Raw genomic sequence first — 27,722 nt, 5'->3', positions numbered from 1 at the left:
GCAACACTATATGAATTCTCATTGGCTCTCACTTGCGTGGTAGCCTAACTCTTGAAACTGAGTGATAAGGAGTCTGATGGTAAAAATAGACACGAGATCATGTGTAGTCTATCGTGCACGTGTCTCTACATCAACAGGCGGATAACCCGTATTTGATTACACCGGACTCAGACTTGAGGGGGTATTTTTCCCATCACATAGGCCTACGGGTTGTCGTTTCTACTGCGCTCGGTGCACTAGTGTAGGCAAAACATGTCTCACAAAGCTTGTTACACAAACCCAGGAGCAGGAGTTAAGCGACCCCGTAACGACACAGGGAACAAGTTGACAGTTGTGCTTGGTGCACAATGGGGCGATGAAGGGAAGGGAAAAGTGGTCGACTTGTTGGCGACAGAGTCGGACATCATTTGCAGATGCCAGGTGAGGAAATAAGATTAAATTGTACTATTTTTTTCTTATTTGTTCTTTGTAATATATGCATTTTTTATTTTAGAGAAGTTGCACTTGCAAGATAATGGTGCTCAAAGGCGCTCTCTCCAAACCTTCGCTTTTTATTTTGACCCAAATTTCTGTATGCACCGGTTATCTTGCAAGTGCCTTAGTATATTTATTTCTGTGAGAAATGTCACACAGTGTACAGTATGTGCCATTGTGAAAAATGTATATATTGATTAATTGTGCAGAGTCAGGAGTCATAGCGCGATAGTTAACTTTGTTTCCAGGCGCATAAAGAAAACATACTGGGCATTCACTATTTCAGCACGGCACCGTAGAATGTTGGGTGAAAGACACTGCGTTTATAAATACAAGCAAATGCCGGTATGTTGTAACAAGAACCCGGCTCAACAGAAGTCTGGGGCTGTGTTGACGTGCATAGCGTATCTATGCAAGCTCTATTACAGTATGGGCTCGAGGAGGCCAGTGCCACGGTGTGCTATACCAGACAGCCCAAGTGGAAAAGGTCTCACGTCTCAGCGACGTCAGTGGCATGCCGCATTCCCTTCAGTCTTATGGCCTGATAAATGTCAATGCGCATTGAGGCGCGCAACAGCGTAGGTCATCAGAGTAGTGGTAGACTAACCTACTGTGATTTACCGAAGGGGACATATTACTGATTTATTGGAAAAGCTGCTGAAAATATATTGCAAACAATGAAAGTAACAGTGTGAGTTGAGCCTAGCCATCTAACTATTTGAAGAATTTGAACCATTTTTAGACCCCTATCCTTCAGTGAATGGATCTCAAACCTCTCACAGTTTGCACCCATTTATTTCAGTGTCTCTCCAGTGGATCCTGATCCCCTCTTTGGGAAACAGCTTACAATAGGTCTACATTCCTTTATGCAACTGTAGCCCCACCATGGTGGACTGAATACACACTGTAACACTCCTAATTATAACACTGATGTCACCAAAGGGAAACTTTATCGATGTTGTAGTTAAGTGACAGAGACATATGTTGTCATGTCGACTAGCATGGTATTCACTAATCATGGAATGTTTGATATAAAATATGTTAAAATCAAGAATCAATTTAAGAAGCTTTAGCATTTTTTACATTTGGTCACTAAAGAGTTACTGCAACAGAAAAATACTGTCTTTCCCCCTGGAATTCCATTTCCATCCAAATGTATCTTGACATTCTTGAGATGCTTGGGACGTCAAGTGAGCACTTTTTCCAGTGATAACATAATACAGGAAGTCAGAGATACACAAAATAAATGGTTATGTTCTTGTCAGCACTGTTGATACAGACCTCCAAAAGATGGAGGCCGAAATATTCTCAATCCAATAAAGAAAACCATGGCATTTTTTAAGAGTGGTGTTCAATTATCCAAATTGAGAGTGTTGGGCAGTGACAATGAGCAGCAGTGTCCTAAGGTCCCGAGGTCACTCACACTATTATTCTGAGGACTGTCTGTGAAGATAAGCCTGTTTTAGTGCATAATGTAATCAAATAGGAATTTGGGCAAAGTAAAGATATCTCACTGAACTATGAAAAACGTGCTAAACCCTCAAGGTTCCAAATTTTACATTCTTCTGAAAAAAAATCTTCCTTATTCAATATGTCAAAAGGGTGTTTTATCTCCAAACTTTTGTTTGCATGTCTTACTGATATTGTATACTGTAACTATTTTTCTAGATTAATTATTTGATTCTTGCTTCATATTGCTCACTCTGTATTCATTTTCAGTGCTACAGTAAAAGTATTTGGATCAGGACATTCTGGTCTTTTGACTGACAAATCAACACTGGTCTTTGTTAGAAAGTAACCTTAGAAATATGGCAGGGTGAATCTATATGAAGCTTCTGCTGATGACAGAGATGTCTTAATATTTATTTATGTGATTGGCAATAAAAAAGTGTTAGCATTTGCACATTTAGTTTCCTCTTTGGCATTGAGGAAGGAAGGGATTGAGACTAGTATTGGGAAACCCAGCCACGAGCTACCCTGTGACACAAGCCTACCAGACAAGCTAAATGCCTTTTATGCTCGCTTCGAGGTAAGCAACACTGAAGCATGCATGAGAGCACCAGCTGTTCTGGATGACTGTGTGACCACGCTCTCCGTAGCCGATGTGAGCAAGACCTTTTAACAGGTCAACATTCACAAGGCTGCGGGGTGTCAGGGAAAATTGCATACTTACCTGATTTGTTTATTAATGGTAAACAATTATATATTTAACTAAGAGTAAGGCTGAGTTTTTATGTTGTCCACTCTAGCTTCCTGCAGATAGTCTGTGCGTTGAGGAAATAGATTTTACTAGAGGGCTATAAAACTTTACAGCCACATTCCTTTCTGTGATCAGTGGTGCACTGGGGAGATGTATTCCATGGAAAGGATGTGGGGTGGTTGTAACTGGGATAGAGATCTACTGGAACAAAGGGTGCTAGACATTCTGGCATCAGGGAAATTAAGCCAGGGTTGGGGGTTAGAACACCATGTGCTGTTAATGACAGCATGAACCCAAAGTGGCTTATGATGCTTTTTGATCTGCCTGAGAAGTATGGAACAAAACATTCTTAGTGTCCTATATAAGATGTCTGTTTTTCATTGTTAGGGAAGCTCTCGCCAACACAACTTAGAGTGTGCGGTCGATGGTTTCATTATTGCAATAATTAATCAATGTTGAATAAAAATGATTGTTTGAATAATTGTCCAAGTCAATCAAATGTATTTATAAAGCCCTTCTTACATCAGCAGATGTCACAAAGTGCTGTACAGAAACCCAGCCTAAAAACCCAAACAGCAAGCAATGCAGGTGTAGAAGCACGGTGGCTAGGAAAAACTCCCTAGAAAGGCCAGAACCTAGGAAGAAACCTAGAGAGGAACCAGGCTATGAGGGGGGGCCAGTCCTCTTCTGGCTGTGCCGGGAATTATAACAGCACATGGCCAAGATGTTCGAATGTTCATAAATGTTCATAGATGAGGGTCAAATAATAATAATCACAGTGGTTGTAGAGGGTGCAACAGGTCAGCACCTCAGGAGTAAATGTCAGTTGGCTTTTCATAGCCTATCATTCAGAGTATCTCTACCGTTCCTGCTGTCTCTAGAGAGTTGAAAACAGCAGGTCTGGGACAGGTAGCATGTTCGGTGAACAGGTCAGGGTTCCATAGCTGCAGACAGAACAGTTGAAACTGGAGCAGCAGCACGACCAGGTGGACTGGGGACAGCAAGGAGTCATCATGCCAGGTATTCCTGAGGCATGGTCTTAGGGCTCAGGTCCTCCGAGAGAGTGAAAGAAAGAAAGAAAGAAAGAAAGAAAAGAGAGAATTAGAGAGAGCATACTTAAATTCACACAGGACACCAGATAGACAGGAGAAATACTCCAGATATAACAGACTGACCCTAGCCCCCCGACACATAAACTATTGCAGCATAAATACTGGAGGCTGAGACAGGATTGGTCGGGAGACACTGTGGCCCTGTCCGACGATACCCCTGGACAGGGCCAAACAGGCAGGATATAACCCACCCACTTTGCCAAAGCACTGCCCCCACACCACTAGAGGGATAACTTCAACCACCAACTTACCATCCTGAGACAAGGCCGAGTATAGCCCACGAAGATCTCCCCCACGGCACAACCCAAGGGGGGACGCCAACCCGGACAGGCATACCACGTCAGTGACTCAACGCATTCAAGTGACGCACCCCTCCTAGGGATGGCATGGATGAGCACCAGTAAGCCAGTGACTCAGCCCCTGTAATAGGGTTTGAGGCAGAGAATACCAGTGGAGAAAGGGGAACCGGCCAGGCAGAGACAGCAAGGGCGGTTCGTTGCTCCAGTGTCTTTCCGTTCACCTTCATACTCCTGGGCCAGACTACACTCAATCATAGGACCTACTGAAGAGATGAGTCTTCAATAAAGACTTAAAGGTTGAAACCGAGTCTGCGTCTCTCACATGGATAGGCAGACCATTCCATAACTATTGAGCTCTATAGGGAAAGCCCTGCCTCCAGCTGTTTCCTTAGAAAATCTATGGACAGTAAGGAGGCCTGCGTCTTGTGACCATAGCGTACGTGTAGGTATGTACGGCAGGACCAAATCGTAAAGATAGGTACAGTGAGGGGAAAAAAGTATTTGATCCCCTGCTGATTTTGTACGTTTGCCCACTGACAAAGAAAGGATCAGTCTATAATTTGAATGGTAGGTTTATTTGAACAGTGAGAGACAGAATAACAACAACAAAATCCAGAAAAACGCATGTCAAAAATGTTATAAATTGATTTGCATTTTAAATGAGGGAAATAAGTATTTCGATATAGGCCGATAGTTTTTTCAAGAGAGGCTTTATTACTGCCACTTTTAGTGAGTTTGGTACACACCCGGTGGATAGAGAGCCGTTTATTATGTTCAACATAGGAGGGTCAAGCACAGGAAGCAGCTCTTTCAGTAGTTTATTTGGAATAGGGTCCAGTATGCAGCTTGAAGGTTTAGAGGCCATGATTATTTTCATCAATGTGTCAAGAGATATAGTATTAAAAAACTTGAGTCTCTCCCTTGATCCTAGGTCCTGGCAGAGTTGTGCAGACTCAGGACAACTGAGCTTTGGAGGAATATGCAGATTTAAAGAGGAGTCCGTAATTTGCTTTCTAATGATCAGGATCTTTTCCTCAAAGAAGTTCATGAATTTATCACTGCTGAAGTGAAAGCCATCCTCTCTTGGGGAATGCTGCTTTTTAGTTAGCTTTGCGACAGTATCAAAAATACATTTTGGATTGTGCTTATTCTCCTCAATTAAGTTGGATAAATAGGATGATTGAGCAGCAGTGAGGGTTCTTTGATACTGCCCGGTACTGTCTTTCCAAGCTAGTCGGAAGACTTCCAGTTTGGTGTGGCACCATTTCCGTTCCAATTTTCTGGAAGCTTGCTTCAGACCTCGGGTATTTTCTGTATACCAGGGAGATAGTTTCTTAAGACAAATGTTTTTTGTTTTTAGGGGTGCAACTGCATCTAGGGTATTGAGCAAGGTTAAATTGAGTTCCTCAGTTAGGTAGTTAACTGATTTTTGTACTCCGACATCCTTGGGTAGGACCAAGCATCTAGGAATCTTTGGGTTGTCCGAGAATTTATAGCACGGCTTTTGATGATCCTTGGTTGGGGTCTGAGCAGATTATTTGTTACGATTGCAAACGTAATAAAATGGTGGTCCGATAGTCCAGGATTAGAAGGAAAAACATTAAGATCAACAACATTTATTCCACGGGTCAAAACTAGGTCCAGAATATGACTGTGGCAGTGAGTAGGACCGGAGACATGTTGGACAAAACCCACTGAGTCGATGATGGCTCCGAAAGCCTTTTGGAGTGGGTCTGTGTTCACTTTTCCATGTGAATATTAAAGTCACCAAAAATGTGAATATTATCTGCCATGACTACAAGGTCCGATAGGAATTCAGGGAACTCAGTGAGGAACGCTGTATATGGCCCAGGAGGCCTGTAAACAGTAGCTATAAAAAGTGATTGAGTAGGCTGCATAGATTTCATGACTAGAAGCTCAAAAGACGGAAAGTCGTTTTTTTTGTTGTAAATTTAAATTTGCTATCGTAATTGTTAGCAACACCTCCGAGCGGGGGATATGGTCACTAGTGTAACCAGGAGGTGAGGCCTCATTTAACACAGTAAATTCATCAGGCTTAAGCCATGTTTCAAGTCAGGCCAATCACATCAAGATTATGATCAGTGATTAGTTCATTGACTATAACTGCCTTGGAAGTGAGGGATCTAACATTAAGTAGCCCTATTTTGAGATGTGAGATATCACAATCTCTTTCAATAATGGCAGGAATGGAGGAGGTCTTTATTCCAGTGAGATTGCTAAGGCGAACACCGCCATGTTTAGTTTTGCCCAAACTAGATCGAGGCACAGACACGGTCTCAATGGGGATAGCTGAGCTGACTACACTGACTGTGCTAGTGGCAGGCTCCACTAAGCTGGCAAGCTGGCTAACAGCCTGCTGCCTGGCCTGCACCCTATCTCATTGTGGAGCTAGGGGAGTTAGAGCACTGTCTATGTTCGTAGATAAGATGAGAGCACCCCTCCAGCTAGGATGGAGCCTGTCACTCCTCAACAGGCCAGGCTTGGTCCTGTTTGTGGGGGAGTCCCAGAAAGAGGGCCAATTATTTACAAATTTTATCTTTTGGGAGGGGCAGAAAACAGTTTTCAACCAGCGATTGCGTTGTGAGACTCTGCTGTAGAGCTCATCACTCCCCCTAACTGGGAGGGGGCCAGAGCCAATTACTTGATGCCGACACATCTTTCTAGCTGATTTACACGCTGAAGCTATGTTGCGCTTGGTGACCTCTGACTGTTTCATCCTAACATCGTTGGTGCCGATGTGAATAACAATATCCCTATACTTTCTACACTCGCCAGTTTTAGCTTTAGCCAGCACCATCTTCAGATTAGCCTTAACGTCGGTAGCCCTGCCCCCTGGTAAACAGTGTATGATTGCTGGATGATTCATTTTAAGTCTAATACTGTGGGTAATGGAGTCGCCAATGACTAGGGTTTTCAATTTGTCAGAGCTAATGGTGGGAGGCTTCGGCGTCTCAGACCCCGTAATGGGAGGAGTAGAGACCAGAGAAGGCTCGGCCTCTGACTCCGACCTGTTGCTTAATGGGGAGTACCGGTTGAAAGTTTCTGTCAGCTGAATGAGCGACACCGGTTGAGCATTCCTACAGCATTTCCTTCCAGAAGCCATGAGATAATTGTCCAGCTGCGGGGACTGTGCGAGGGGATTTATACTACTATCTGTATTTACTGGTAGCACAGACGCTGTTTCATCCTTTCCTACACTTAAATGACCTTTGCCTAACGGTTGCTTCTGAAGCTGGGCTTGCAGCACAGCTATCCTCGCCATAAGGCGATCGTTCTCCTGTATATTAGTACAGCGACTGCAATAAGAAGGCATCATGTTAATGTTACGACTTAGCTTCGGCTGATGGAGGTCCTGACGAACCACGTCCAGATAAAGCGTCCGGGGCGAAAAAGTTGAATGAAAAAAGTTGAGCGAGGGAAAAACCAAAAATATAAACAGAATTAAAAAGCAAAAACCGTAAAGTTGGCAGGTAGCAAAGTAAGGTTAGCAACAAACCGCACAGCAGCACGTAAACAAGTCTACAAGTTGTGACCGGAGTCTCTCTTAGTACTGACATTTCCACTACGGGGGCCAGACATATTACCAAGACGTGTACTCAAAGCATGCGTGGACCAACTGGCAAGTGTCTTCACTGATATTTTCAACCTCTCCCTGACGAAGACTGTAATACCTACATGTTTCTAGCAGACCATCATAGTCCCTGTGCCAAAGAAAGCAAAGGTAACCTGCCTGAATGACTACCGCCCCGTAGCACTCACGTTGGTAGCCATGAAGTGCTTTGAAAGGCTGGTCATGACTCACATCAATACCATCATCCCTGAAACCCTATATCCACTCCAATTCGTATACCGCCCCAACATATGACGCAATCTCAATCGCACTCCACACTTCCCTTTCTCACCTGGACAAAAGGAACACCTATGAGAATGATGTTCATTGACTACAGCTCAGCGTTCTACACCATAGTGCCCACAAAGCTCATCACTAAGCTAAGGACCCTGGGACTAAACATCTCTCTCTGCAACTGGATCCTGGACTTCCTGACGGGCCGCCCCCAGGTGGTAAGGGTAGGCAACAACACATCTGCCATGCTGATCCTCAACTATGGTGCCTCTCAGGGGTGCGTGCTTAGTCCCTTCCTGTACTCCCTGTTCACCCATGACTGCGTGGCCAAACATGACTCCAACACCATCATTAAGTTTGCTGATGACACAACAGTGGTAGGCCTGATCACCGACAACGATGAGACAGCCTATAGGGTGGAGATCAGAGACCTGGCAGTGTGGTGCCAGGACAACAACCTCTCCCTCAATGTGAGCAAGACAAAGGAGCTGATCATGGATTACAGGAAAAGGAGGGCCGAACAGACCCCCATTAACATTGACAGGGCAGTAGTGGAGTGGGTTGAGAGTTTAAAGTTCCTTGGTGTCCACCAACAAACTACCATGGTCCAAACACACCAAGACAGTCAAGAAGAGGGCACGACAACACCTTTTCCACCTCAAGAGACTGAAAAGATTTGGCATGGGTCCCCAGATCCTCAAAAAGTTTGACAGATGCACCATCGAGAGCATCCTGACCAGTTACATCACCACCTGGTATGGCAACATCTCCTCATCTGACTGTAAGGCGCTACAGAGGGTAGTGCGTACGGCCCAGTGCATCACTGGGGCCAAGCTTCCTGTCATCCAGGACCTATATAATAGGAGGATTCAAGTCATAGACTATTCTCTCCTCTACCGCACGGCAAGCGGTACCGGTGCGCCAAGTCTAGGTCCAAAAGGCTTCTTAACAGCTTCTACCCCCAAGCCATAAGACTGCTGAACAATTAATCAAATGGCCACCTGGACTATTTGCATTGACCCCCCCCCCCCCCCCCCCCCCCCCCCCCCATTTGTTTTTGATACTGCTGCTACTTGCTGTTTATTATCTATGCATAGTCACTTTACCCCTACCTGCATGTACAAATTACCTAAACTAACCTGTACCCCTGCACATTGACTCAGTACCGGCACCCCCTGTATGTAGCCTTGTTGTTTTGTTTTTTATTGTGTTACTTTAAAAAATATCCATTATTATTATTTCTAAATAATTTTCTTAACTCTATTTCTTGAACTGCATTGTTGGTTAAGGGCTTGTAAGTAAGCATTTCACGGTAAGGTCTTCACCTGTTGTATTCGGCGCATGTGACAAATACAATTTGATTTGATACATTTGTGGTCCCACTGGTGGAGATATAAGAAAGGTTCCTGCAGAAGGGCAGGATTGAAATGCAGCTGCAGAGGAGATACTGGAAGTAACAACATATACATAACTTTTAGGACAATGCTAAAAGTTCCTTATAGGTAACATTTAAAGTCCTCAAAGATTCTTCAAATGGGCTCATTTCCGTCTCCACCTATGCATCATTCAACAAGCAAAAGAAAATAGTGAACTTTATCCTTTGTGCAAAGAAAGAGTTTGGGCTTGTCACTAGTTTACTGCTAAGGATCTATTTGTCCCTGGTTGCACAGATAAGTGGGTGTCCATTTGGGATGCCCCTCTTCCTCTAGCGTGCCTGCCAGGCCCAGGGGATAAGGAGGAGTTACATGCCTGGGGAAGCATGGATACATGAGAAGGGCATACTGCCTCGATCACTGCTGCTGCTAAAATAGCTCCTACTCTAGTACTGCAGATTGTGGGTTAGTTTGATGTGGGAAGACCTACTGTATTTCCCCAGGCACCCCGCAGGCATGTTATAGTGTGACCAGCCAGTCTTGTGTATCTACAGACAGTGGATAATTGTTGGATGAGATAAACTAACCCATACAGTTATCACATTCCTGAGTGCCCTCTCTGTTCTTCTTGTTCTCTGACCACAGGGCGGTAACAACGCAGGTCACACGGTGGTGGTGGATGGGAAGGAATATGACTTCCACCTCCTACCCAGCGGGATCATCAACTCCAAAGCTCTTTCCGTGATCGGTGTGTACATCCCTATTCCCTGTCTTCAGCAGCTTGCACTGACCAGTCACTCGGCTCTTTGGTTTGCCAGTTGTAGTCCTACCATCCAATCATAGCCCACTGTGTATTCTTACACAGAACATCCCTTCTGTCTCTGCAGGCAATGGTGTGGTCATTCATCTGCCAGGCTTGTTTGAAGAAGCTGAAAAAAATGAAAAGAAAGGTGGGAAGATTTTGATATCAACATTAAGTAGCGTAATTGGCCTATAGTTTGTCTTAGAATGTGCATGTTGATAATCCATTTAGAAAGGAACAGCAGATGAGAGAACAGAGTGATTTTGCCTAACTATTTTATGTTTCCATCCCACAGGCCTTAAAGACTGGGAGAAGAGACTGATCATCTCAGACAGGGCCCACATTGGTAACTAACACTCTTATTGGAAAACAGATGAGAGGGCAAAGGACATGTAGTTCAGATAATGCTAAAAACAGATAAAACAAACACAGTTGTTTGTTGAGAGTAACAGATGTGGTGTGATAGGATATAATTGATTATTGCTGATTGCCCACCAATCAATTGCTGACTGATTTATGTTAGCACTTTTTACAGTTACTGTAGGTTATGTAACAATATGGCAATGCAATATTTAATATAGTTTGTGTTGTGACAACAGTTTGACATTGATCACCAGCTGTGAGATGTGGTGAGATGATTTTAAGAATACTTTTTTTACAGTGCAGGTTAACAGTTGTTGCAGATCATTTTAGGACATGGAGAGACATTTATCCCATACTCTTACATGTTGCTCACATGTTCCGATGGTATGTTCTGCTGTTGACAGGCATATGTTTGTGCCCGTGGTGTGAAATAACCTGTTTACCCTTTGGGCAGTGTTTGACTTCCACCAGGCAGTTGACGGGCTCCAGGAGGTACAGAGACAAGCACAGGAAGGGAAAAAGTAAGAACTGAAAATTACACCTTCTTCTGCAGGACTCAAACAACACTTTACTAAAGCCTGCAGGTGTAATTCATTATGATGCATTTAGAATGCATTGTAAAACTTGTCATAAATCATGATACATTATAAAAGCATGCGATGCTTGTAACATGTTATTAAGCATTACCTGCATGCTTTAAGTAAAGTGTTACCAGATTAATTGTTTTATAAGAATCATATTTCCTATAGTGTTGAAATGCTCATATTCCTCAAATATAGTGTTGTAATTCATCATTTACTTCATACAGTATTGGAACCACAAAGAAAGGCATCGGACCAACCTACTCAAGCAAAGCATCACGTACGGGGCTGCGTATCTGTGACCTTCTAGCTGATTTCAAAGACTTTTCTATGAGGTAAGTCTCACCATCATCACCTTCACCTTCACTCACAGAGGCTGAGGGTTATGGGGAGTGCCAGTTTGGCATTTGGCTCTCTGGACAATGGGAACATTTATTATGGACATATTGCTACAGTATATTCATGTTCTTCTGATGGTGGCTTGGTTCTAGGTTCAAGAACCTTGCTCAGCAGTACCAGGCCATGTTCCCCACATTGGAGGTAGATGTTGACGGTCAACTGAAGAAATTAAAGGTGGATTTCATGAAGTGTGCATTTTTTATGTGTTTGTTTGTATTTGTGTTGACATGGTGATGGGGTAAATACCCCTCAGCTAGTAGAAAAAGTATGTCAGAATTGTAACAGAGTGGACACACTCATAACTCATCATCATCATCATCAACCCATAATAACCATGAAATCCTCTCAGTCATGGGGTGAGGTCTAAATTCAGCATCGGAGAAGCAGATGAGAATTACAGTAGCTCTGCTCTCATGATCCATCTATCCATACAGTAGGAACAAATCGAATCTTGCATCCTGTCTAATCATATAGGAGTATGCTGAGCGGATAAGACCCATGGTGCGAGACGGTATCTATTTCATGTACGATGCTATTAATGGACCCCCTAAGAAGATTCTGGTGGAGGGAGCGAACGCTGCCCTGCTTGACATTGACTTTGGTAAGGGAATTCTATACTCCCCTTTGGCTGACTGTATGAGACGGTTATAGACGCATGAATATGAGTAAGCACTGTTAGCCCAAGAGTCATGGTACTCACTACAGTAAGTCAGTCTGGATAAGAGTGTCTGCTAAATTACTCAAATATATTAGTATGTTCATAGGCATGGTATGTTTCCTTAGAATGGGTTTGTGTTTGGTTTCTTAAGATAGGCTCAACAACTATTTGGGTCGACACAATCCTTGTTTACACCTGTTGACATAACCACATATACAGTAGTCATTATAATGAAATAGGACGTTTTAAAGGAAGACATTCCCCCACACAGTTTGCTAGCAAATGGTCTGGTGCACATCCAGGAGGCTATCAGAAATGCATCCCTTTAAAATGTTGCTCTCGTCTCCCAGGAACATACCCATTTGTGACATCATCAAACTGTACCGTGGGTGGTGTATGTACCGGACTGGGAATCCCCCCTCTGAACATTGGTGATGTGTATGGGGTGGTGAAGGCCTACACCACTAGAGTGGGCATCGGGGCGTTCCCTACAGAACAACTCAATGTGAGTCAAACCCCAAACATGATACACTAAATGCAAGTAAGAGGAGCTATAGAGTGAAGAACATAATGTCAGAATTCAAACTCAAAGTAGTCAAGACTACACAGAATAGAGTAGTTGAAGGTCTGATTGCTCAGACCAGCTTCTCTGCTGTCATCTGTCCTTACAGGAGGTTGGAGAGCTGCTGCAGACACGGGGCCATGAGGTGGGCGTGACCACAGGGAGGAAGAGACGCTGTGGTTGGCTGGATCTGGTCATCCTGCGTTACGCCAACATGATCAACGGCTTCACTGCGTGAGTATCACAGCAGGGTTTGCCCTGCCCCGAATGTCGTGCAGTCCTGTTACCTTTATTGAAAATTTGGGCCACATTGCCACCTACTGGATCTTATGTGTGTGTGTGTGGGGGGGGGCCAAGAGAGGAGGGGGACAAGAGAGGAGAGATACATGTTACATTTTTCCCTTGTTTTTCAATCACAGGTTTGCATTAACCAAACTTGATATCCTTGATGTGATGGATGAAATCAAAGTGGGAGTGTCTTATAAGCTCAATGGAAAAAAGATTCCCTATTTCCCAGGTAAGACTGACTGGATTTAGTAGTGCATATATTCCTTTATAAATGGATGTGATGAAAGAAACAAAGAAGATGTTGGCTTTATAAGATTAATTTGTACATTTTTTCCACTAAACCTTTCTACATGGACTGTATGACCCATGTCTCCTCCCTGTCGTCTCAGCTAACATGGACGTCTTGCAGAAAGTGGAAGTGGAGTACGAGAAACTGCCTGGCTGGAAGAGTGACACCTCAGCCTGTAGGAAGTGGGAAGATCTGCCAGTCAAAGCTCAGAACTACATCCGCTTTGTGGAGATCCATGTTGGCGTACCCAGTAAGTATTCTATTCCAAATTCAGGACCTACATGCTGTTTTAAAAATAATGAGATCAATACATAAAAACTTTTCAATGGCTCTTAATCAACGTTTTCTCTTTCCAGTCAAATGGGTTGGAGTGGGCAAGGCCAGGGAGTCTATGATCCAGATGTTCTAGGACACAAGACCTTCCTCCATCCTTCCTTTCTCCATGAAGGTGAATTGAGGTGCTATGGCTTTATCTGCCCTGGTCAGATTTCCTCTGTTTTGAAAATGTTTTTCCTACTTTACGGGGCTGCCGCAACCACACAAAGTGAGCAAATATGAGACTTTGAGACATGTTCAGAAAATACATATTGATTGTGTCACAGTGGCTCTTCTCTGTTGCAATTTAGAAACCATGAAATTATTTTAGGTGAGTTCAGATAGACTTGTTTATGTCCCAATTCCTTTCTTTGCACTGATATAGCATTTGAGTATTTTGCTAAATATTGTTTTGATTTGACATTACTGTCATGTCAGGTAGCCTACGTTGTTTAGACTTGAATGAACCTTGGCCAGTATCTGATGCCTAATACTTGCATGCTGATGTAGAACTACAGCTGAAAAAACTATTTTGAACAATGTGCAATGGCCAGAATTATGTAGTTATGAGTATAACATTACATTTTTTTATTGAACCTTTATTTAACTAGGCACTTCAGTTAAGAACAAATTGTTATTTATAATGACGGCCTACCAAGAGGCAGGGACGTGGGCTGGGATAAAAAAAAAGTTGGACAAAACACACATCACGACAAGAGAGACACCACAACACTACATAAAGAGAGACCTAAGACAACAACACAGCATGGCAGCAACACAACACAGCATGGTAGCAACACAACATGACAACAACACGGTAGCGACACAACATGGCAGCAGCAGCACAACATGGTAGCAGCACAAACATGGTGCAAACATTGTTGGGCACAGACAACAGCACAAAGGGCCAGAAGGTAGAGACAACAATACATCATGTGAAGCAGCCACAAGTGTCAGTAAGCTTGTCCATGATTGAGTCTTTGAATGTAGAGATGTTATGGTCTAGGTGTAAATGATGTGTCCTGTATCATGTTGTCCACATTTTGTTGAAAGCGCAGAGGGATCCATTTTTTTGCTTCTGTGACACATTTGATGATATAAAACAAATTGTACCAATCAAATCTCAGTCCCGATGTATTTTTGCACCCATCAAATTTCAGTTTTTCGTAATATTATGTCCCCCATTGATACTGTACTATAACAGCTAAGATGGCACTGTGATACCCCAAAAGTTATCTAGTGCAATATTGTTAAAAGTAGAAATCTTTAAGAAGTGGAAATCTGATATGCAAATAAATCTGTTATATTGCACAATTGATCTGTTGTGTTTTGTCTATTTTGTCTCTGGCTCACCCTTCTGTCAAGAAAATATACAAATAGTCACAACTCTGGTGAATACTGAGGAAATAGTGTCATCTGCTGGACTAGGTTATTTTAATTGGCAGCACATCTCAACAGTCTGAAGTGGTTTCCTCTCCCTATCTCCAGCTGCATTTACACAGGCAGACCAATTTGCATCTTTTTGATCATTAATTGGTCTTTTGACCAATCACACCAGCTCTGAGTAAGCTCTGATGTGAAAACATCTGATGTGATTGATCAAAAGACCAATTAGTGGAAAAAAAGATCAGAATGCCTGTGTAAACAGCCGAAGATAAGGGAGAGGAAACCACTTCAGACTGTCGCAGCCTCCTTTCCTTTATCTGTTCTAATCTGAGAACACAATAGGTGAATTAGTACATAGTAAAATGTCATTCAAGGTTCTTGCTTCCAACTATCAGAACTTAAAATCCCTCTATTTATTTGGCACTGGTGTGGATTGGAACCTGCTACGGATCAGTGGTGATGGGAACTTTGTCTTCATTTGGTCTCATCAGAAAGTCTAGTACCACTACATTGTTGAAATATTGGCAATGAGGCTCCTGTGCTCCTGTTTGGACGTTTAGGTTATCAGATTAAGATCCTTTCAAATGAAACCCCAGCCACTTTTACCACACCTGCTCCCCATGACCCTTCCTCTCCCCTCCCGAGTGTCACCCCAGAAGGCTACCGCCACCACTGTCACTTCCCTGAAAATAGACAGTTACTGTGACCCAGGGATGGCCTGTTTAATGAGAAGGTTAGGGCAAATTAGATAAGAGCCTGCTGGAGTTTCTCATCCGGTAAGCAAGGGGCCATTTTGGCTCTTTTATTGACAATAAATCCATAGTTGCTGTGAGAAACTGTTCCTGGAATTGTGTCCCTGCAGGGGAGGAACACGAGGTCTTTCCATCTGTCTCGCCACTTAACGTCTCAGCCTCTCCTTGGACATTTATATTTATGTGTTTGTGCCTTGTTTTCAGGCTGTTTGTTTTCTGGATGCATGTCCCTGTTGTGTTCCTCTGCTCCAGCAGGAGCCAATACTAATCTAATGTTGAAACAGTTCATATCTTTACTTCTGGCTTTATACTGGATGTTGGATGGGCTTTTCATTGACGATGAGGAGGATATCCACATGTTCTTTCTTTCTTGTAATTTAATTTACAATATGCTAGAGTCTGCGTTGCAGAAGCATCTCAGAGAGAAAATGGCTCTGTTTTCAAACAAAGGCAAATAATAAACCACACATAGAAATTGTAGAAAACAAGCTCAATTACTTGAACAGTTACAATATTTCAATTTAGGGGAGTAACATTGCTATTGCATTGTATTATATATTTAGATTGCAGTTATGTTACTGTAGTAGATTAATACAGCAGTTGTGGCTCAATCAGTGGCGGTCGGTGACATTTAAGATGAGGGAGGAATTTTTTTTTAATGAGCATGGCCTTATTTCTATTACAGCATATTGGATGACAGTCATTCATATTCTATTCACCCAGCGACCTCATTCACCCAGCTCAATGTAACATTTAGGTTAGGCTACTACATGATACTCTAATATTCCCTAGAACTATCATGAGGTCGCTTGCTACAACCTAGCCTATGAATGAACGTTTACAACATAGGTGCACAGGTCGAGAGAAAAATTAGAGTGATCAAGGTGACAGAGGGCCTCCCAAGTGGCACAGCAGTCTAAGGCACTGCATCGCAGTGCAAGCTGTGCCACTAGAGATTCTGGGTTCGAGTCCAGGCTCTGTCGCAGCCGGCCGCAACCAGGAGACCCATGGGGTGACGCACAATTGGCCCAGCGTCGTCTGGGTTAGGGGAGGGTTTGGCTGACAGGGATGTCCTTTTCCAATTGCACACTAGTGACTCCTGTGGCGGGCTGCGTACAGTGCACGCTCATACAGTCAACAGGTGCACAGTGTTTCCTCTGACACATTGGTGCGGCTGGCTTCCGGGATAAGTGGGCATTGTGTCAAGAAGCAGTGCAGCCTGTTTGGGTTGTGTTTTGGGGGACGCACAGCTCTCGACCTTCGCCTGTCCCGAGTCTGTGAGAGAGTTGCAGCGATGAGACAAAACTGTAACTACCAATTGGAGACCACGAAATTGAGGAGAAAAGGGGTAAAAGTAACCAAAAATGTTTTACAAATTTAAAAATCAAGGTGACAGACAGTGACACATTTAGTACGGCCTTGCACACTCTTGCCTGCATCTAGCTGATCTAGGGTGTAATAATTAGTCCAACAGTCGCAAACGAGAGTTTCAATTGGACAAATTCAGGTATGTTTGTCCCCATTTCGTTTCGTTTGTGTCACGCCCTGATCTGTTTCACCTGTCCTTGTGATTGTCTCCACCCCCTCCAGGTGTCGCTAATTTTCTCCTGTGTATTTATCCCTGTGTTTCCTGGTTCTCTGTGACAGTTTGTCTTGTATGTTTCCAAGTCAACCAGCGTTTTTCCCGTTCTCCTGCTTTTTGCATTCTCCTTTTTCTAGTCCTAGCGGGTTTGACCCTTGCCTGTTTCTGGACTTTGTACCCACCTGCCTGACCATTCTGCCTGCCTTGACCACGAGCCTGTCTGCTACTCTGTACCTCCTGGACTCTGATCTGGTTTTGACCTTTTGCTTTTTGCCTGCCCCTTTGAATTGACAAACATTGTAAGACTCCAACCATCTGCCTCCTGTGTCTGGATCTGGGTCTCGCCTTGTGCCTTGATAGTTTGCTTCTGTTTAAGAAACGTTTTTAAACAGAATCGGCAGAATGAACACACCCCTGATCATACGCAAACACAGGCCACTTTCGTAGCAGCCACATACAAACAGCACTCTCCTCCTCTCACATTTTCCCTTCGCTTGTGGACTTCAGAGCACAACACATGTGCCTGGGGCCAGGCAAAAAAAACTTTCCAAGCCAAACCTTCATATCGTAACCGCTAACCACTACACACAGCCTATGTCGTTGGCACCATATTAGCTAACAACGCTAGTAATGTCATAATCAACATAGGTACTATAACTAACGCATTACTAAACCCGGTACAATGATTCAGTACAGGGTGGCAATAAATTAATAAAACCAAAAGTTTACCTTGACTTGGGAGAGTTCCAGTGTTTGGATAACCATAGCCAGCTAGCTAACATAGCATCCCTCTCTGTTTCAGCCAGGTGTTTGAGTTGGCTAAACTAGCTATCTGTATTCGCTAGCTAAGTGAAAAAAATACAACTAAATATCTCTCTCTCGCTCTCTTGCTTCTCCTTCATTGTAAAACAAATCAATTTGTTCAAAACTGTTCAACTATTGTCTTTCTCTCTTTAAGTCAACTACTCACCACATTTTATACACTGCAGTGCTAGCTAGATGTAGCTTATGCTTTCAGTACTAGATTCATTCTCTGATCCTTTGATTAGGTGGACAACATGTCAGTTCAATCTGCAAGAACTCTGATAGGTTGGAGGACGTCCTCCGGAAGTTGTCATAATTACTTTGTAAGTCTATGGAAGGGGGTGAAAACCATGAGCCTCCTAGGTTTTGTGATGACGTCAATGCACGCAGAGGAGGATGGAAACTAGCTGTCCTCCGGCTACACCATGGTGCTACCCTACAGAGTGCTGTTGAGGCTACTGTAGACCTTCATTGCAAAATAGTGTTTTTACTCAATTATTTGATGACATGAATATATTTGGTATAGTTTTATCTAAAAAGGATACATTTCTGAATGTTTCACTTTTTATTTTTAAGAAATTCACTGAGGGGGATGGTCCTCCTCTTCCTCCTCTGAGGAGCCTCCACTGGGCTCAATTACAATAACCTTCCCAGTAGGGCCCTCACTATATATCCTAAGTGGGCATCACACGAAAGACAGAAAAGTCTTGAAAAGAAAAGGTGCTGTGTGTGGCTTACTTTCAGACTAGCACTCAGAATTCTGCACAGTAGGGGTGTCAATGACTTCTGTCACACCATCTGCCTCCCTCTCTTTCTCACTCACTCGTTTGCCATGGAAATTCCTTTTTGAAGAGATAACGGTGTGCGCATTGAAGTGCTAAATGTCACATAAAACAGTTCTCGGCAGGTGTCTGTTGTCTTGGGCAATACAGTGCTGTATTTCTTTTTTTAAATGTATTGGGCAATACAGTACTGTAACTCTCTTTTAAAAGGTCTTGGGCAATACAGTATTGTATTTCTTTTTTTAAAGAAAACAACAGCTTGCATCACTAAATGTATCATCACAAAGAACCGAGTGAAAAACGGTTGTAAACGCTTATCTTCTCATTAATTGGATTTAAGAGCTCTATTTTTTTACTGGGTGTGTGCAATTGTAACAAAAACACATTAGGGGAGAAGAAGGTGCATGCCAGATGCTTTGTCAATCTGAACTTTGCTTGGGGGGGTTGAGATCTTACCGGATAAGAGAGAAGGAGCGAGAAAGAGAAAGGGAAGGGTGGGGGTGTCAATATACAGTATAATATACTGTTAAATGCTTGCTCATTAATCCATTCCTGTTGATGACTTTAGTTTAGACTACATTAGTACAGTAAAAGCCAAACTCTCTGTGTCACAAAGTAAAGAGGTATTGATATGAACAAGCTACAGATAAGCTTCCTGATAACCCTCAACATTTGTACACCATTCAGCAACAAAAATAGATTAAAAAGTATTAACAATTTAAAAAGTAAATTCACTGGTTTAGATTTGCTGGTTTAGATGTTTACCCAATGTGTTGGTATTGCAAAGCCAACTGTGGTCATATGAGGCACGGCGCTTACAATGCCAATGGTTGTGGGTTTGATTACCACTGGGGCCACCCATACAAAAATGTATCGTGGCAGACGGCAGGGAGAGGTGAGGGGAGGGGTTATTGAGGGGAGATATCTTACAGCCCGCTGGCTCCACCCCCAAGCCTTATATGGTCTTCCTGCCCCAACGAGGCAAGACTGTGGTTTGTTAAGCCAGGGAGTGCTTGGGGATAAAGGAGGAAGCAGCCTGCACAAAGGGGCAGAGTAGGAGAGAACCAATAGTGTTATGAAGAGTGGGAGAAGCGAGAACAATATCTGTGTGATTACCTGTTGTGACCTGGACTGTTGGACTACTCCCCCTTGTGTACCGGACCGGATTGGCTGAGGACCTGAGTGTGAGGATTACCCCTGGAAAACGTAAAGGACAACGAGAACGGCTTGTGGGCTGTGAGGTGATTGGTGAATTCCCCCTTCTTTCCCCGTGTACCGAAATCCTTAATAAACTCCCCCATTTGCGTTCTATTTATGCTACTGGTGCATGTTTTGGTATTGAACTTGGTGACATGGAAACCCCACACCCTTGAGCCTGCTACATATGGTGGAGAATACGGGCAACCCAAACCAACCTCAATAACTAAACAGACACAGAGCACAATGGAAGCATTGGTGAGACAGCTGGTGGAGGCGAACATAGAACAGCAGGCTATGCATCGGGAGCTGCTGGAAGAACAGCATCAGCAGACCACTCTCATGCGAGCTGAACTCAGCCAGCTGAAAGACGCGCAGGCCGGCATAGCGACAGGCGCAGCAGTCTCTCATCCCAAACCTAGTAGGTTTATATTGAAGCTGACAGAGGCTGACGACATCGAGGCTTACCTACAAGCCTTCGAAAGGACGGTGGCTAGGGAGAAATGGCCGCATGAGCAATGGGCCAGCCTGCTAGCACCCTTCCTATCAGGCGCGGCAAAGAAGACCTATCAGGATCTGACGATTGGCCAGGCGACGCATTGCGAGGTGCTGATTAACAGGGCACAAAGATTCCATGATTGGATGTATGATCTTAAAGCATCCCCCGATCACAAATGCATGATCTAATTAGGCTGGCCAAGAGCTGGCTAACTGCTGAACCTATGACGCTCATGACCATCGAGAAAGTGGTCATAGATAAATGTATACGGTCTCTCCCGTTCAAAGCTAAAAGGTTAGCCAGCCAAGCTAACTCGCTAAGTGCAGATCAGCTGGTGGAACTGGTGGAAGGACAACAGGTGGCTTTGGAGGTCCTGTGCAGCAGACAACCATGGAAGGCGGAACCCTCCACTCGCCCGAAGGAGCAAAAAAGGAAGGAGGACCACGCCGGGACTTCAGCCAAGGATGGGGGGACACCAACAGTCAGCTTCCTGAGATGATGCCCCTTCCTGAACCTGGACAGCAGGAATCGCTACAAGTGTGGGGAGCCGGGACACAACGCCTAGAACTGTCCAGACCGCAATGTGTCGATGCTTTCGGCCTCAGCCAGTGAGGTAGCCACCGAGCTTCCCTGCGGCTTACTGTTGGCATGCTGGGCTGAGGAGAGTGGTACTTCCCCTGTCACCCCAGTAAGAACCAACGGAAAGGGCACCACGGCACTTTTGGACTCCGGGAGTATGGTGACCCTGACTGACTTCGCCCAGTCCCAGAACTTGACTGACACCGTGGCCATCACGTGCATACACAGTGAGGCCAAGGACAACCCTACTACACTCCTCCACCTACAGACCACAGAGGGACAACAGACGGGAACAGTGGGAGTCGTCCCAAACTTGCCTGTGCCGGTCCTTAGCGGAAGGGATTTCCCGACGTTACGCTAACTGTGAACCAGTATGTCTGGAGATGTGGGGAACCAGAAGGGAGGAGGAAGTCGGAGAGGTAGGAGGGGCACTAGAAGGAGGGATTCCAGGTAGTGGGCCCCCAGGCATCAACCGATCCCCTCTTGGAGGGGGACTCTGAAGCCAGACTGGCGGGAGAGGTGGCGAGTCTGAAAGACATTTTCCCAATGGACCATGAGGTGGCACCAGAGCCTGCCACTCTAGCGGGCCAGTTCGGGACGGCCCAACTGGAGGATCCCAACTTGGCCAGCGCTCTCCAGCAGGTGACCATAGTGGACAGAAATCCCGTGGAGGGGGTAAGTCAAATAACCTACCCTCTTTGCTCTATAAAGAACAAGTTGCTATATCAGGTCGTGAAGAAGAATGACGAATGTCTGGAGTTGTTGTTGGTTCCCCGTCCCTTTGTACCATCTGTCCTACAGTTAGCGCACTCCCACCTTCTTGGGGCTCACCTAGGGGTGGAGAAGACCCTAGACAGGTATAAGGTACACTTTCACTGGCCATGAGTGAAGAAAGCAGTGGAGGAACACTGCCGCAGTTGCCCAGAGTGCCAACAGGTGGCTCCAAAAACCCATTTTCGCAGTCCCATAATTCCCCTACCCATTATTTCAGTTCCTTTTAGCAGGATTGCAATGGACCTGGTGGGACCTCTACCCAAGAGTAACAGAGGGCACCAATACATTCTGGTGATCTTGGATTATGCCACCAGGTACCCGGAAGCCATTCCCCTACGCACCATGATGTCCACCAAGGGAATCGCATGTGGGTTGGTTATGCTGTTCTCCCGAGTAGGCATTCCCGATGAGATATTGACCGACCAGGGCACCCAGTTCATGTCAGGAATCATGAAGGATCTATGCAAGCTAATGAGAAAAACCCAGTTGTGCACCTCAGTGTATCACCCTCAGACCGATGGATTTGTGGAAAGATTCAATCCAACCCTGAAGCAGATGATAAAGAAGGTGATGGAGGCTGACGGAAAGAATTGGGCCCAGCTGCTACCCTACCTGATGTTCTCGATCTGAGAAGTGCCCCAAGCTTCAAAAGGATTCTCTCCCTTCGAACTCCTGTATGGGAGACGATCCCTGGGACTGCTGGACATGGCTAAAGAAGTCTGGGAACAGCAACCATTGCCCCACCGGACCTTGGTGGAACACGTGGGAGATATGAGAGATAGGATGGCAACCCTATGGCCACGGGTACAGGAACACATGCTGGAGGCCCAGGAGGCCCAAGCGCAGGTGCACAACAAAGGGACTTTCAGCCAGGAAAAAAGTGTTGGTGTTGATCCCCATCTCAGAATGTACGTTTTTGGCCCGGTGGAACGGACCATGCGAAGTCATTGAGAAGGTGGGTGAAGTTAACTATAGGGTCAGACACCCAGGACATAGGCATCTGACCCAGATTTACCATGTGAACCTGCTAAAGAAATGGAATGCACGTGATATACTCTACTCTATTTCCCCGAAGAAGGCTAACACAGAGACCGAGCCGGCGGCGGTGACAATGCAGCTGAGCCAAACCCAGAAGCAGGAGCTGAGGGAGTTGGTCAGCCGAAACCAGGATGTGTTCTTCAGTGAACCAGGACACAACAATTTGGTACAGCCCCGCATCATCACCAAACCCGGGAAAAAGGTGAAGTTGAGACCCTACTCAAGGAGAGAGGCTGTCAGGACAGAGGTACAAATTATGTTGGAAGCTGATCTAATCGAAGAGTCGAATAGTGAGTGGTGCAGCTCCGATTCTGTAATGATTTTAGAAAAGTAAAGGAAATCTCAATAATCGACTCCTACCCTATGCCCCGTATTTGATGAATTAATCGAACGGCTAGGGGCCGCCCGATTTATCAGCACGCTCGACCTGACAAAGGATTATTGGCAGGTGGCCTTAGCTGTCGAGGCACTGGAGAAAACTGCTTTCGCCACCCCGGACGGTCTGTTCCATTACAAGAAGCTTCCCTTTGGACTGCACGGGACCCCGGCCACCTTCCAGAGGTTGATGGACCGCATTCTCCGACCCCATCGGAAGTTCGCAGCGGCATACATCAACGATATTGTGATCCATGGGTGAGCGCGGTAGTGCAGGTCTTACGGGATGTGGGGCTAACAGCAAACCCCAAAAATTTTTGGCTCGGCCTGTGGGAGGCTGAGTACCTAGGGTACACGATCGGGAGGGGATGTGTCAAACCCCAGGTGAAGAAAGTGGAGGTGATTCGGGACTGTCTCCGCCCCCTCACCAAAAAGCAGGTACCCACATTTGTGGGCTTGACTAGTTACTACCGGAGATTTATTCTCCACTTTGCCTCCCTAGCCAGCCCCCTGACAGATCTGACCAGGAGCTGTCTGCCCACCTAGGTGACGTGGACCGAGGAGACGGAGAAAGCCTTCCAGGACCTAAAGGGAGCACTGTGTTCTGGACCTGTGCTGGTGACACCGGACTTCTCCAAACCAGTGGTGGTACAGACCGATGCGTCCAAAACAGGGGTGGGTGTCGTCCTATCACAGATACAAGAAAGTGAGGAACACCCAGTCATGTACATTAGGCCAGAAGCTGTTGCCGTGGGATCAAAGATATTCCACGGTGGAGAAAGAATGTCTAGCGATCAAGTGGGCGCTGGAAACGCTGAAGTAATACTTATTGGTGACGGCACTTCACCCTCATAACGGATTATGCACCACTGGTTTGGATGTCACGGAATAAGGACAGTAACGCCCGGGTCACCCGATGGTTCCTATCCTTACAGCCCTTTGCTCTCTGTCGTCCACAGATCAGGTGCAGCCCATGGAAATGCCGATGCCCTCTCCAGGAGGGATGCTCTCGGGAGAGGTGAGGGGATTGGTTATTGAGGGGAGATATCTTACAGCCACTGGCTCCACCCCCAAGCCGTATATGGTCTTCCTGTCGCAATGAGGCAAGGCTGTGGTTTGTTAAGCCAGGGAGTGCTTGGGGATAAAGGAGGAAGCAGCCTGCACAGAGGGGCAGAGTAGGAGAGAACCAAGAACGTTATGAAGAGTGGGAGAAGCGAGAACAATATCTGTGTGATTACCCATTGTGACCTGGACTGTCGGACTACTCCCCCTTGTGTACCGGACCGGATTGACTGAGGACCCGAGTGTGAGGATTACCCCTGGAAAACGTAAAGGACAACGAGAACGGCTTGTGGACTGTGAGATGATTGGTGAATTCCCCCTTCTTTCCCCGTGTGCCGATATCCTTAATAAACTCCCCATTTGCATTCTATTTGTGCTACTGGTGCATGTTTTGGTATTGAACTTGGAAACTTGGTGATTTGGAAACCCCACACCCTTGAGCCTGCTACAGTATGCAGTGTGTGTGTGTGTGTGTGTGTGTGTGTGTGTGTGTGTGTGTGTGTGTGTGTGTGTCAGTTGGTAGAGCAGGGTTGTGGGTTCGATTCCCACAGGGGACCAGTACGAAAAAAGAAAAAAAATGAAATGTATGCATTCACTACTGTAAGTCGCTCTGGATAAGAGCGTCTGCTAAATGACAAAAAAAAAAAGTACAAATGTGTGTGTGTGTGTGTATATACCAAATATGTGTAAAAAGAAACTCTTGGTCCAACTTTCTCTGCCTTTCTACTCTTTTCCAAAGTCAACATTTTTATCCTCAATTTCTTTTTCATCTGTCAATCATGACTTTCCTCAATTTGCATGTGTGATTTGAAAGTACAACATGTTGTGTTTTGCCCATGTCCTGTTGCTAAAAAAAACACAAAACATGTTAAACGTTACAATTGTTTGATGCAGGGGTCATCTTTGATATCAACAATTTAGAAGAATTTGACAAAGCAAAATAGTCCTTTCCCTGGCCACAGTTCCATGCCTGAGAAAACATCATTAGCTAAACTGAAAACACATTTTGATCAGTTTGAAATGTCCCTTTGACAGCAGTAGCCTAGTTATAGGCTTTGACAGCAAGATAATTAGGCTACTCCAAATAAGGTCAATGAACCAAAGCAGTTTCACAGAACACTAAAAAGTGTCTTAGTAGTTTTCCAATAACAAATAGCTCATGAAGCACGGCTGTGTGTGTTTCTCATAGTTGAGCCAGCTGAATGGACGCCTTTTGTCCTGCTGGCAGACCCACTCTGCACTGACTTCTTGTTTACTAGCTGGGGCTCTGAGGGGATTTCCTCTGTGTGGGGAAAAATTAACCACCAAACCTACACCATCATAGAGGCTTTTTCTCAAAACTGTGTTGAAGTATTGTCAATGTGGCAAATACCTTATTAGTAGGCACACACACACACCATGACATGATTTTTTGGGATGAGTCTGGGGTACCGTGAGTGTGCAGATGGCTGATGAGGCCTATCTGAGCCCGGGACACTCTTTGGCACACTGACATGATATCTTGGTAACAGTGTCCTGAGGAACCACTCTGTTGATACGGGTCTTGTGCTCAGGGGTGTCAATTGGGTATGGCACAGTATGGCATACCCTAGCTCAACACTAACAATTAAAAATAGACTACTAAAATAATTTATATCCCGATTAAAAGGCTAATGCAGCAACCATAGCCATGGGAAGATGTTTGGGGGTGGGGGTGCTGTGACTTTTTTATTAACCCTTACAAAAAAAGTTTGCAGTTCTGAAACTGCAGTCGACTGTGGTATTTTGGGCGCAATAATTGCAGTTCAACTGCAGTGTACTACAGTTGAACTGCAGTTATACTGTCACACCCTGATCTGTTTCACCTGTCTTTGTGATTGTCTCCACCCCCCTCCAGGTGTCACCCATCTTCCCCAGTATCCCTGTGTATTCATACCTGTGTTCTCGGTTTGTCTGTTGCCAGTTCGTTTTGTTTCGTCAAGCCTACCACCGGTCTCCCTCTGTTCCTGTCTCTCGATTGTTCCTGTTTTCTAGTTTTCCCGGTTTTTACCTTTTCTGCCTGCCTTGACCCTGCCTGCCGTCCTGTACCTTTGCCCCACCTATTTGGATTACTGACCCCTGCCTGCCCTTGACCTGTCTTTTCCCTGCCCCTGTTGGATTAATAAACTATTGTTACTTCGACGTTGTCTGCATTTGGGTCTTACCTGAAGGTGATATATACTGCACTCTAACTGCATTCTTTTTTCATAATGGTATTTTCAGATTTTTCAGGGGGTGCTGCAGCACCCCTACTTCCCGTGGCTATGGAAGCAACCCAGCTGGCTGGCTTTAGGACTATGGACTGGGCATCCACACAGCTCTGCAGAGAACAGCACAAATTTTCTCTCAAAACTGTGGAGGAGATAGATGGCTAGATAACTAACTGCTGTTTGACTTGACATCAAACTAACTAGAGTTTTTGATCCCGGTACTGAGCTAGTGAGTAGCAGCTTATAGCTAGCTGTCTGACGTGTTTGTAGAATGTAAAGTCCGCTATCGACTGGGGTGAAGGAAGTTACAGCAGCCAAGGTGATAATGGCTGAAATCAATTTTGGTTGTTTATTTGCTATTCTTTAAATTGCATTTTAGAGTTTTTAAATGAAGTAAAAATGCAGTTAAATGAGCTTCAACTTGATAAAAATTCAGAGTCACTTTGCTATGCCCTAGGTTTAGTTGAAATGACGCCCCTGCTTGCGTTGCTGTCTCTTTACAATCAAGAAAGAAGAGCTAATGGTTTGCTATAATGCATGTTGTAAGTAATTACCTGACTTAACTCAAGACTATAGCTGTATTTGAATACCCATACTAACACACTGTATACTACATACTTAATGTGTAAATACTATATTCTATTAGTAAATTTTAGTATACTGTAAACAAACGGTATCCTTTCGGGGGAAATAGAGGAATCCAGGAGAAAGAGAGCGCTTGTTTGAAATGGAAAAGCGCTGTGGTAGCTATTGATAAAGAAGAACATCAAGACGAACCAGCTGCTTTACAAGTGGGATGCACTGTTGAACACTACATCCCGAGGGGTTCGTGCTGATTGGACGGAGATTGTGACAGCCAGTTAAATGGCATCCCTGGACAATGCTAGAACAAGATGTATGTCAGGAGAAGTACAGTATTATCATAAGGAGAGTTATACGCAACGGTCCCAGCCGAATCCTGAGATGTCAGGGGGAAAAGGAGATGGTTTGTTAAAGAAAAATGGTAGAAAGTGTAAGCAGAGTCAGTTGAAGACAGGAGGAGAAATGGAAGTGAATGAGGGCAAAGTATCGAAGGTGGTAGGTG

At 44.7% G+C, this 27,722-nt stretch overlaps 1 protein-coding gene across 1 annotated transcript; it reads left to right on the top strand.

The window, feature by feature from the left end:
• The first annotated feature begins 117 nt into the window (after positions 1-117).
• Positions 118-14,211, top strand: LOC115191789 (adenylosuccinate synthetase isozyme 1 B). The gene is made up of 13 exons (XM_029749717.1): positions 118-420; positions 9,969-10,071; positions 10,211-10,273; positions 10,421-10,471; positions 10,943-11,009; positions 11,297-11,404; positions 11,561-11,642; positions 11,943-12,069; positions 12,477-12,631; positions 12,798-12,922; positions 13,108-13,205; positions 13,366-13,515; positions 13,622-14,211. The coding sequence occupies exons 1-13, from the start codon at positions 253-255 to the stop codon at positions 13,672-13,674; spliced, it is 1,350 nt and encodes a 449-aa protein (XP_029605577.1). The 5' UTR covers positions 118-252; the 3' UTR covers positions 13,675-14,211.
• The last annotated feature ends 13,511 nt before the right edge of the window (positions 14,212-27,722 follow it).

Source organism: Salmo trutta, chromosome 1 (assembly GCF_901001165.1).
Source record: "Salmo trutta chromosome 1, fSalTru1.1, whole genome shotgun sequence".
NCBI classification, from domain to species: domain Eukaryota; kingdom Metazoa; phylum Chordata; class Actinopteri; order Salmoniformes; family Salmonidae; genus Salmo; species Salmo trutta.
This window is presented reverse-complemented; position numbering and strand designations above follow the sequence as displayed.